Source organism: Anolis sagrei, chromosome 1 (genome assembly GCF_037176765.1).
Source record: "Anolis sagrei isolate rAnoSag1 chromosome 1, rAnoSag1.mat, whole genome shotgun sequence".
Classification (NCBI taxonomy): Eukaryota; Metazoa; Chordata; class Lepidosauria; order Squamata; family Dactyloidae; genus Anolis; species Anolis sagrei.
The window spans coordinates 53947040-53959079 of NC_090021.1; the positions used below are offsets into that span (position 1 = coordinate 53947040).

The following is a 12040-nucleotide window of genomic DNA, read 5'->3' on the forward strand; positions in this document are numbered from 1 at the left end:
CTTCGTGGATTTTCACTTTTTGCAGGTAGTCCTGGAACTTACCTGCGGTAAGTGAGGGAACACTGTATATCTAATTTAGAAACAATATACTTTTTGCTGAGTTTAGATGGCTTTCAGTAAAAATAAAGATAGGGATTTAACAAAGACATGACAGGATATAAAAACATTTGTGTCGTTTCATACCTGACATTTCTAGATAGTGCTAACCTTTATTTCTGAGATTATTGATTGCAAGCATTCAGATACGTGCTTATGAAATAAATGCCTGGGCTGGAGAACTTAGAGAAAGATAAGACCCCCCCCCCCCAAATAATATTTTAACATTAATTCTCTGCTGGAACATTCTCAGTGCACTTTGTCTTCTTCCCCACCCACACTGTAAAAGTTGGAATCTTTGCTTTTGGAAGTGCTGGACATTGTTATCTTCAGAGAAATGAACTATAATACAGTAGAGTCTTGTATCCAACCTTTGCTCATCCAACGTTCTGTATCATCCAGTGCAGTCTGCCTCCACAGCTGTTTCAATACATTGCAATGCTTTGGTGCTAATTTTGTAAATACAGTAATTACTACATAATGTTACCATGTGTTGAACTGCTTTTTCTGTTGATTTGTTGTAAAACATGATGTTTTGGTGCTTAATTTGTAAAATCATAAATTTGACATTTAATAGGCTTTTCCTTAATCCCTCATTATCCAACAGTTTTGCTTATCCAATGTACTGCCGGCCCGTTTATGCTGGATAAGCAAGACTCCACTGTAATTGAATATTGTAATTTATTTTAGAATTGCACTTTTTGTAGAACAGAAATAAATGTTGCTACATTATTCAGTTATTGTAATTGAAAACACATTAACCATGTCTGCCATTAATGAGACCATTCAAAATTATGAATTTTTTACAGGGACACTTTATTTTTGTTTTTATGTTCAGACATTACAATCTTCATTGATGTTCTCAAACAGTAATTCCCTCCTTTTGCCATCAGTAGCTAAGGTGAGATTTATCACAGATAATAACTTTGAACTGTCTGTAAGTTACATTATAGAAGAACAAAAATTACAATGTTTTCTTGTGTAACAGCCCTTTTATTAAACTTTTAGAAGTATGTGAGTAAGCTTTGCTCACAAAATGCAACTTTATGCCTTATCTGGCTTTAGAATTTTTACCTGTCCATCGCCGAAAAAGCAAAAGTTTTAAATATTGTCATTGTTGGCAGTAATTTATTCACATCCATGTGTTGAAAAATTAGTGATGTCATAGGCAGTGATTAGAAGGAATGTGCTGTATAAGTTGAATCCGATTTCTCTTTCTTAAACAGCCAATTATTTTTGTACATTAATAAAAGTTCTCCACATCATATGATTTCACATGATTTTAAAGAAAAGAATTGTACTTGTCATAGCTTTGCATTTTGACCAACCTATGATAACGTTACCTGAAATATCTACGAGGAAGGAACAACTGCAAAGTGGAATATAGCCAAGAGACTTTTCCACAAGTGAATTATGATGAAACAGAAAAAAATGCTCACTACCCTCTCATTTCTCTGCTTCTCAGTAATTTGAAGTGTTGGTTGCAATGATATTTTATATAGCATTTTGAAACAGAAATGTATTATGTATATTTATTCTTTGATTTTAGCTTGTCGCAACATTTAGATTTAGATCCTGCACAGGTATACACATAAGCATTCTGTTTTAATTTTGCTGGATTTGCATAAAATGTAGAATCAGGGCCCAAGATACTATGTAGACAAGACTTTAACAATATTTGAAGAAGACAGGGAAAGCAACTTTGTGTTATACAGCTAACCATTTGTAAAATGTCACTGCAAAGCATGTGAATTCTCATGCCAAACAAAAAGTAGTACCAATGTTTAATCCATTATATAAACAAGGTATCTAGCTATAACTCAGCTTCACAGGATAAGCAGATTGATAAAGCAAGACATGCAAACATGCCCAAGATTTCTAGACTGATTTTGTTGGGTGTTAAACTGTAAACCTGCCCCTGAACTACACCAGCTCTTTCCTTCCCTTTGCTTGCCATTGGTCTCTTCCAAGGGAAATATGGGAACTATGATATGGATCCTGTGGCCAATCCTACTTGCAGGATACTGGAGTAAGATTTCCATATAAAAAATCCAAAAGCAGAACAGAGGCCTGAATACAATTGTTTGTTCTAATGAGAGTACTGAATGAAGTGGAAGTATTCATTCACTGAATGAATGGGGGCTAGTTAAATCAACAAATATACTGTATGTCCCACTGATTCAGGAGATCTCATCTCGTTGGCACTAAAAACTGGATTTAACCCAACAATTGCTACAATGTGTATTCATTAGAGACTGGTGTAACAGGGACTGTTCTTAAATAAGGGCTATCATTTCCATTTGTTTAACTGCCATTACTGGAAATAAAACTACTATAAAAAGGGGGCATCTAACAACCATAGTGCAAAATATGATAATTTTAAAATTGTTTTCCACTTATTTTAAAATGTGCAATAAAAATAATTTTAAAATGCCAAAAAAGGAATTTCAGTATTAGCCTTTTAAAAATATCTGTACATGGAATAATTTTAAAATAAACATTTTCAAGTTATATCTCTCAATATTTTTGGTGATCAGGTGCACAAACATTTAAAACAGAGGTGAAATCGATTGTTATTTGAACATTAATTTAACATTCAAGAGAACACCACACTGAAAATTACATAATCCCGAATATATACTAACTGCAGAGAAATTATAAATACATTATAGCTACTGAATACATGCTTATCAACATTCCATCATAAAAATACAAAACAAAAATAAGAAAATCCCTTTACAGGTCAAGCAATTTAATGTGACTAGACAAAGATGATGTACTGAACCAGCCAGTACCATTTTAAAACTCAAACCTCCCTACTGAAGGAGATTGAATACTGCTATAATATAGCATATAGTCCTTTGAAGTGCACATAGGAAACTCTAGACATTGCATTTTTTTCTTAAGAGACAAAACATAAAAATCCAAATTAATCCCTGCATTATGACTCTTGCACTGGCAGTACACAAATCCTTAGAGTCTCAAAGAGAAAAGCCTTGATTTGAAAAATCTTATTTCCTTTTCATGAAGACTACTTCCTACATACTGGGGAAATTTAGGGAGGAATCTTCAGTACAATATGGAAAGTTAGGGGCAGAAAAATAAACAAATATAATACAACTTCTATGTGGAAGATTTTTGTACAGCCAATGAAGCCTTTGGATTTAACCTTTACCTGAAGTACAGTACAATCCTCATGTCCACAGGGGATATGTTCCCAGACTTCACGTAAATTCGCAAAACCAATAATAAGCCCTATTGAAATGATGAACCTCTGGCCTAAGGATATCATAGAGTTGCACTGAAGGACCCAGAAAATGCCTACAGTGAAATATTTTGTTGGACAAGGAAAAATGAAACCACAGATCCTGCATCCTGTACTGTATACCAATAACTGTTCCACTGGCATAATTTTGAAGGATGGGTCAATATATGCAGTAGTATAAACTGTAATCCAAAAATAACCTTCTCAATAGAGTTATCTGTATTTAATTAAGAGAGTACTTTAGCTGCTGCTTTGAAGCTGAACTTTAATGCATGAGTTCAAACCCCAACTGGGCTGTCATTTTGGAGCTTTGTCTATGAGCTGCCACTTCTTGAGAGTGTTGAGTTACATTTTTGATGAGCTTTGAATACTGCCATCTTTTCTGAGGGGGTGGGGGTGGTAAAGGGAAGAAAGCTATAACCTGAAAATAAGAATTCCATTTGGGGGGGGGGGGTGCTGAAGAATTGATTTGTTGAATTCTGAGAAAATATGAGGGGCAACAGCTGTTGGGATGGAGAAAAGCATGTCAATTTGATGGAAAGTAGATAGAGAAAAATAATGCCCATCAAGTGCAATGCAAGCTGTAATTTGCCAAGTTCTTGAGAGCTATTTGGGTATATCTGAAGTCTCAAAGATGACCTATTTTTCTAGCCACCCCAAACAGACAGTTTGGGGATTAGACAATATAGGGTTGATTGCTGAGGTGTATGTGTTTTAAGAAAAGTTTTTTAAAACTGTTTTTATCTCTTTTAAAATAATGTTTTTATTTATTTCATCCATTTTCATTTCTTGTTCATAAAGAGATCTGGAAGGTTAAGAAATGGAAATATTTATATAAATATAAAGTTCTGGAAACTCAATATGGTGTATGGGCCAATCTAGACACAGGTAAGACATTAGCTTTTCTCTTGCAATAGACCACTAGGTTATTTCAAAATTGTTTTGCAAACTTTGCTCAAAAGCATCCTAAAAAACAACTCCGCATTCATGTAGACAGCTTGCTCATGGCTGAATTGAGGTTAATAAATAAGTTAAAAAATTCTACTTGCAACTGAAATATTTGGGCCAGTGTCCAATGCTAATGTTTTGTAGCACCAAGTTAGTGGCTGTACATTTTCAGAGTTAACGCAGAAGCAGTATCCAATAAAATTTTATTGTGCAACTTCTTGCATGGCTGCATGTGCAAGCATGTAATCCATCACACAAATGCTTATGGGGACTTTCTTTCAGCTAATGTTAAAATTGGCTTTAGGACATGATATGAGATTTAATAAAATCTACTAGTTTTGGAAGTTTTGCATTTTTGTACATCAAGCCCTCTGACACATGGCAAACTACTTTCAAATTGAGGAGAGGTTAGTCAAGCATATTTCAAGAAGGGTTTGCCTCCAGGGAATTCTTTATTATATTAAAAGCCTGCAGGGGTTTCTCACTTGACTTTGAAATTATCTTGGCATGAAGGTAAACAGAAGTTAACAAGTCCAAAGACAATAAAAAAAATATTCTAGCATGCAATGTCAATGTATGCAATTCCCAGTGGTTCCTATTTCTGTTCTCTCTTAATTGTTTATGGTTGTTTTCATTGCATAACTTTTTATTCCTACATTAGTTTTAAACAAGTTTAACCACTGGGGGTAACAAAATCTAAAAGGGAAGCAAGATAAAATTCTAATGGTTTGCTAAGGAGACAGAACTTTGATTCAACAATGATAAAAAACTACTGGTGAAACTGCAAAACTAGATTGTTCCTTTTGGACTTTGGTCTAGGTAGATTTTAATTCTTCCCAGTCTGAGGCATGCATTTTAGATACAGAACTCATGTCACATTCCTCTCACAGGGTTCATCTGTTTCCTTCATAATATGGTCAAATAGAAATCACTATCCTGAAGAGAACCACTAAGAGCTTTGATATGTCTATAGTCTATTTTGCTCATCATTCATGTTTGCAGTGGGGACGAATAGTTAACAGATGGGTCGTTGTCAAGTATGCCAGTAAGATGCTGGTGTTCGTTACATGCACACTTTACATTTCTTAGTGTGCATTTAAAACATAAAATATGAAATGTAGCAAACAGTTTTTAAAGGGTATGCAGATGGTACTTTTCAGAAGCCTTTTTTCTATGTGTAGACAATCTATTTTTAGAATTCCGTATCCTGAAAACCCGCAGTTTAAAAACACTTCAAAGTTTGTCAAGGCTGTGTATAAATGATGGATGCATTCCTTATTGCAGTTGCTATATTCTGAATTGCATGGCCAGCTAACATCTAGAATCTAGATAGAGGGCTTTGATTTTTTGCAGGACTATGCCAAATGACATAATTCACCAGGACAATGAAAAACAAGACATACGTTAATTAAGCCGAATTAAACCCAACATTTCCATAAAGTCTGGACTTATTGCATGATAGCTGGAGACAATATCTTTGCACAGTTAGCTGAAAAGAAAAATCAATAGTCTTGCACTAAATTTTCAATTTGCATATGAGTATGTGGAGATCAGAAACTGTAAGGAAGGCAATCACCTTTTTCTTCCTCATGTCACAAGTGTAGGTGGTAATCACAGTATCTCAAAAGATGAATATGTTTACCAGTTTCTCATGTTGCCTCTTGAGACTTTAGCATGATTTCGATATTCCTAATAACTGGAAAGTGCTTCCTATGTAGAATGTAGGTCCTTATAATATTTGCGATTCATCATCTGGAGGTGCCATGTCATAAGAAGATTGAAGATCTTCAGTAATTGTCAATGAGGTGTCAGCAAGTGTTTATATCCTCTTTCTCTATGAGAAAGATATCCAGTGCTTAAGCTCCTCTATACCCTGCAGTATTCGAGTACAATAAAAGTCCACGTTGGTTGCAAACTCAGTACATACTGGAGATTCTGCATCGCCAAATGTGCAATACAATGCTGTTCCTCCAATACTAAGGAATACAGTTGCTATACATAGTAAGATCAGCAAAATGCACGAACCACCTCCAACCTCCTCTGAAAATATAAGATATATGACATATGATCAATCATACATAGCTTAAGTATTTCAGTTCAGTCATTGAATATTGCCTGGACTGTGTACATTCACTAATTCTGGAAGGGAGAATAAAAGCTATAGCACTACCAAAACACACCTGACAGCAGCGGACTGTTGGTTCAAAGAGGAGAGAATAGAATTTCTTTATATGCTGTTGAAAAGACTGAAAAAAAAATTAACTTTAAAAAGTTGCCTTTTTAGCTTCATGGAAGAAAATGGGTTTTATAAATGTTTAGCTATCCATGGCATATATTATTCCTTTTTTTGTTTTTGCATTTTTATTCAACTTTACTTGGACATGTGCCTGATTAAAACGCAAATCATCAAGGAAGGGATGTTCAGCATTTTGACACCCTTCTCCCCCTTTTTTCATTTTGAAATGGACAAACGATATACAGTAACTGGAGCTTCTCCGTGGCTAGTATAGTTTTACAATTTCTGTTAACGTACCACAACATCTATTGGAAGTCTGTGATAGTCACCACTGGAGAACTGTAATTATAAAAATGGTGTGTGGCTACTGCATATTTATATCTGTGTGAATATATGGATAGACAGATAACAGTGTTGTAATATTATTTTCCATTGTTCTAATGTGAGACAGCACTTGATTGGTTACCTGGAGCACATTGCTTCATATAAACTGTATAATATAAAGTGTGACTATAAACTGCTGCATATGAAATGTGAGTATATTGCTTACTAAATTGCATTACTCCACATACATGGCATAAATTAAGAGACTAAACTGGACATATGTTATGACCTGATTACAATCAGTACCTAAGATTCAGATTTGTATGCATTCTCCAAATATTTTATTATATTATAACAGTCAACCTTCCACTTCTGTGAATTTCTGTTTGATGGGCTTGTAGCTGTTGCTTAACAAACTGCCTCTGTTTCTTGCCCAGCCAAAATCACACCCCTTTAATCCCAAGACAACCCCAGCCACCTGTTATACTGCTTCAAGTGAAGCCAATCGCTGGGTTATCTTGGATGTAAGGGATGACGATTATGTCTAAATGGATGGAAAAAGGTGGAGTAGAAGGAGAAATTTGAGCCTGTAGTCTTAAAACCACTGATCTTAACTGCATTTTAAATTAATGCTTCTTACCAAGCAAGAATTAAAAGCTAAGACAAAACACATTTACAAAGTTCAGATAATGTTTCAGGGGAGATAAGGCAGGATATAATAATAATAATAATAATAATAATAATAATAATAATTCAAACACATTAACTGAATTCCTTCTAACGTCAAGGTAAATATTAAAGGATAACTAATTAGATAATATGGAACCATTTATAATAATAATAATCATCATCATCATCATCATCTTTATTTATATCCTGCCCCCTCACCAAAAGAACTTGGGGTGGCTTACAACAAATAAATACAAAACCAAACAAGAATAAAAACATAACACATTACGACAAAATCAAAAACATAGCAAACTAAACTAACCATATCATAATAAAATAAACAGATTAAATTTGGCAGGATTTATAAACATATTGTGTACCAGGGCAAAACCAGTTCAAGCCAGTTGGTGTTTGTACAACTATAGAAGCCACCATCATATCATAATAAGTTATAGTTAATAATTTCCGAACGCCTGCTTCCACATCCATGTTTTCAATTCCTTCCTGAAAGTATCTAGAGAGGGGGCCTATCTGGAAGACTGTCTTTGGTCTGACATGGAAAAGGCCCATCACTTATAGTAGCAAATCAAGCATCAAACCATCAGCTTGTAACCAAACTGAGGTCACTAAAAAACTAGGGATGTATCAGCATGCTTGGAGAAATTCAGAAGCATTCCTGAAAAATAATAATACCCTAATGCATACCTGTTCCTATATCACTTAGCCATGGAATATATAGCTATGAAGTTTTAGGTTGAGGAGGGGGAAGACAGGAGAAGAATTTAGAGAACCCGCAGTTTATAGCAGGTCCCATTTGTCATGGTAATCATCAACTGACATGATAAAATCTTTGATTCCTCATGTTCATTAGTCTTTAAAGTCTGCATACATATATGATACTGTTTAGAGCAGTGGTTCCCAACCTTTGGTCTTCCAGGTGCTTTTGACTTCAGCTCACAGTTTCTAACAGCTGAGAAGCTGGCTGGGATTTCTGGAAGTTGAAGCCCAAAACACCTGGAGGACCAAAGGTTGGGAACCACCAGTTTAGTGAGATTGACTATAGGGCACACCTGCTATCAGGGCCTTTGAAAATCCAAATAAACATAGTTACAGTATTTTATAGTAAGGATAGGGAACATGTGTCCAGCCAGTCGATGTGGACTATAACTTTCAACGTCCCTCATTATTAGCCATGGTGTGTTAGGTAAAAGGGCTCGTGTCCAATCACATTTAGAAACCTTGTGATACCTCAACCCATGTTGTACAGATTCCATTTACTACATGGCTGTGAAAATATGATATTAATGCATAACTTTTAAAATACCTTGATCTAATGTATCATCCATTTCTTGGAATCTCACTCTTCTTTTGGACTGCCTCGTCTGGATTTGGGCAAGAGTCTTTCCTTCAGTGTCATCTCTTTTCTTTAATATGGATACAAGCCCTTCTGTAGGCACAGTCTAACAAGAATCATAGCACAATTATTGTAAAGATGCAGTAATAAGAGTTTCTGATATATATATATGCATTGAATCATGTTTTATATACAATTATAGAACAATATCTGATTCTAGATTTTGCTACTGCAGTTTATTATTACTCTGAAGATTTTTCAAAGACACTTAGGAAATTTGTATTTGAAGCACCATAAATATTGAAGTCCCTGTTATTACAATAATACAATGCAAGATAAAATAGATGTATATATGATTTATTGCTACAGCTGAAGAGTTGTCTTTATAATTAAAGAATTTCCTTTGAACACTGCACATAGACAATCAGTACAACTATTATCCATCCCTACAAAAATGAATGTGTTTTCTAGGATTTTTGCATGGGCAGTGCAAACAACATGACGTGCAGACTCCTGTAATCATGATTAGCAATTTAACAGCTCTGAAACCACAACATAGTGGTGCTGGGAAATGTAAGTTATTTTACAGAAACAGAAATGGTGTGAATTGAAGAACCAGATAGTGTTAACAATGTTCCTTCCAAAGAATGAGACATTGATAATGACCATATTGTGACCTTAACACCACAACTTATTTTGCAAACATAATTCATAGAGGAGCTGAAATGGACTGATCCCAAGATGAACGATGAAGAAAAATAATTCAATTTCAAATCTTCAGATTTTGCAGTGAGCTTTGAGAGTTGGACTGATTGCTAGGAATTTGAACAGTTTAATTTGAGGCTCTATAGGTTTAGCTCCTATGGGGGTTCTTTTCTCCTAAGGTGGCACTTCGTCCATCAGTAAGGGAGAGGCACAGGGCAACAATAACAGTAGGATTTGCTCTTTACAGCAGGCTATCCTTGTGAGTGTAGGGAGACCAGTAAAGAGAATTTGGACATAATTTCAGCTGATTGTGTAGAGCAGTGGTTCTCAAACTGTGCTCCATGGAGCACTTGGGGCTCTACAGAGCATACTGAGGGGCTCCACGATTCCCTCCTCCTCCCTCTCCAAGCTTTCCCTCCTCTTTCCTGCTCCCCCCCCCCCCCCTGCCACTAAAAGCCTTTTCCCCTCACCACTTGGAACTTTCTGATGACTGTATTGTTGAAGGTTTTTGACAAAGCAGTTTTTAGAAAGTTCCAAGTGGTGAGGGGAAAAGGCTTTTAGCAGCAAGAATGTGGATGAATAGTGCCTGTTGTGAAGCTCCCCTAAGTCCCCCCTCGGGGGTGAGAAGGACAGGGTACAAAAGTACAAAATAAATAAATACAAGTTCTGTAGCAAATTTGTGGATGAAACAGGCAGCTACAGGATGTATTGGTCACTCTTAAACACCAGGGAATATTAAAGATCCCGTTATTTTCATGCTAAGAATGCACTAGAATATTAAGTTTAATATGAGCTCAAAAATTTTAAATATTCTTCAAAGATACTCAGTTTCAAGGCATCTATTTTTAAATAAAATTTAGGAATGATAATCCAAGCAGTAATTCTAGTATGAGTATAATTAGTAAACCCTTTCAAAATATAAAATCAATAATAAACTGAACTGCTAAAAGCACAAGTATCCAAAGGGAAGATGCTAGCAGCCTTTCTCTGAAGGGAGTATAATTGTTTTTGCTATATTAGAAAAAAAATAATGCTTGATAAATTATTCAACTTTCCAGGCTGCCACAGGGTAAATATAGATATCTTACTGTTATAATTTTTTGTGGTCAGAGTAGAAACCAAATACTGTTGAAGTTTTCTGGCCTAAATTATAGCACTGCAAAACCTTACAGGAAGATTGTGACCTTCTGCTGATATTGACTAAAAATATTCAAGGATTCATAAGAGAGATGACATTCCAAGTCACCTGCACAAATTAAAATATATCTTCAGTTTCCATGTATCTGAACGCATAATTTTCACCTAGAGTAATTCATAAGTATCCATTGTTAAAAGGTAAAAAAAAAACCCCAACTAAAACACTCACCCTCCCTCCCAACACAAACAATAATACATTATCAGTATGAAACCCATAAGGACCAGTGGGACAAAGAACCAAAAATTATATAAATGGTGAAGAGTATATAGGTGAAAAAGTGTTGGGAGACTCAAAATGCACCCAATGCTTTCTAATGTCTGTGGGGGGCACTTTTGCCATGTTTTGTTTCCCGTGGCTTTGTGGAAAGGGAAATGACTCAGAGGAATTAAAACATAGAAACAAAATGTCTTAATGGGGGGTGGGGGGGGGATAACAACATTCCTTTACTTTCCCTAGAAACCACTTGAAGGTATTTTTACCCAGTGGGTTCGGTGGGGATAGATTTTGCCCACTTCTTATTTAAATACCAACTTAGGGTGAGTCCCACTATAGGACTGCCTGTTCAACAAATCTGTAGATGCTTGGACTATAGCATATGCATTAATCTTATTAGCAATCAGTTTAAGAGATGGGTGTGCCTTGGATTTTAACCCCTAGCAGTTTACACTTTGTGCAGATATTTTCTTTTGAAATGGTAAACAATTTGACACAGATAGTTGAATGAAATCCTTGGTCATATATTCTTATGCTAGCCTATCCTGACATAGCATATTTCATTTTATCTGCAGAATGCATGCAGATAAAATACAAAATCTGGATCAAAGGTTACAATGGTTAATGGTTAAAGTTTTATTATTATTGCCTACAAAAATGTCAACAGAATTTTAATTACCATTATATTTAATTCCGGAGTTATGAATTTTCCTTTTTTAACACAATACCAAGTTCCTAAAATAAGCAGTATTGAACAACTATTTCGTACAGATGATTCCTGCCAGTGTTGGCTCCAGCTTTTTTGGGGGTGAGGGGGGCACAGGGTATGATGATTTCATATGATTTCATATAGCAGATATTGGTGTGTTTTATTGATCATTCTTTTAAATTGAGGCTGTCTTTTATTTTTTGTAGTGTGTTGTTTTGTGTTTATTTATTGTTATTGTTTATCACGTGAGTGTAATTTTATGGGTATCTTATGTGTACTATGGCTGGGGAAAATGGAAGGAAAAAGGAAGAGGGGCCGACCAA

General features: G+C 35.3%; 1 protein-coding gene across 3 annotated transcripts in view; it reads right to left on the reverse strand.

Annotated features, from left to right (window-relative positions):
• Positions 1–871: 871 nt before the first annotated feature.
• CNST (consortin, connexin sorting protein) overlaps positions 872–12040 on the reverse strand; it is a 59255-nt gene continuing 48086 nt past the window's right edge. For all 3 annotated transcript variants that reach the window (XM_060753938.2, XM_067464602.1, XM_067464603.1), the window contains 2 exons: positions 8863–8998; positions 872–6349 (listed from right to left, as the gene is read on the reverse strand). In XM_060753938.2, the coding sequence (XP_060609921.2) occupies positions 6144–6349; positions 8863–8998 (342 nt within the window). In that variant the 3' untranslated portion in view covers positions 872–6143. The remainder of the gene's footprint in view (positions 6350–8862; positions 8999–12040) is intronic.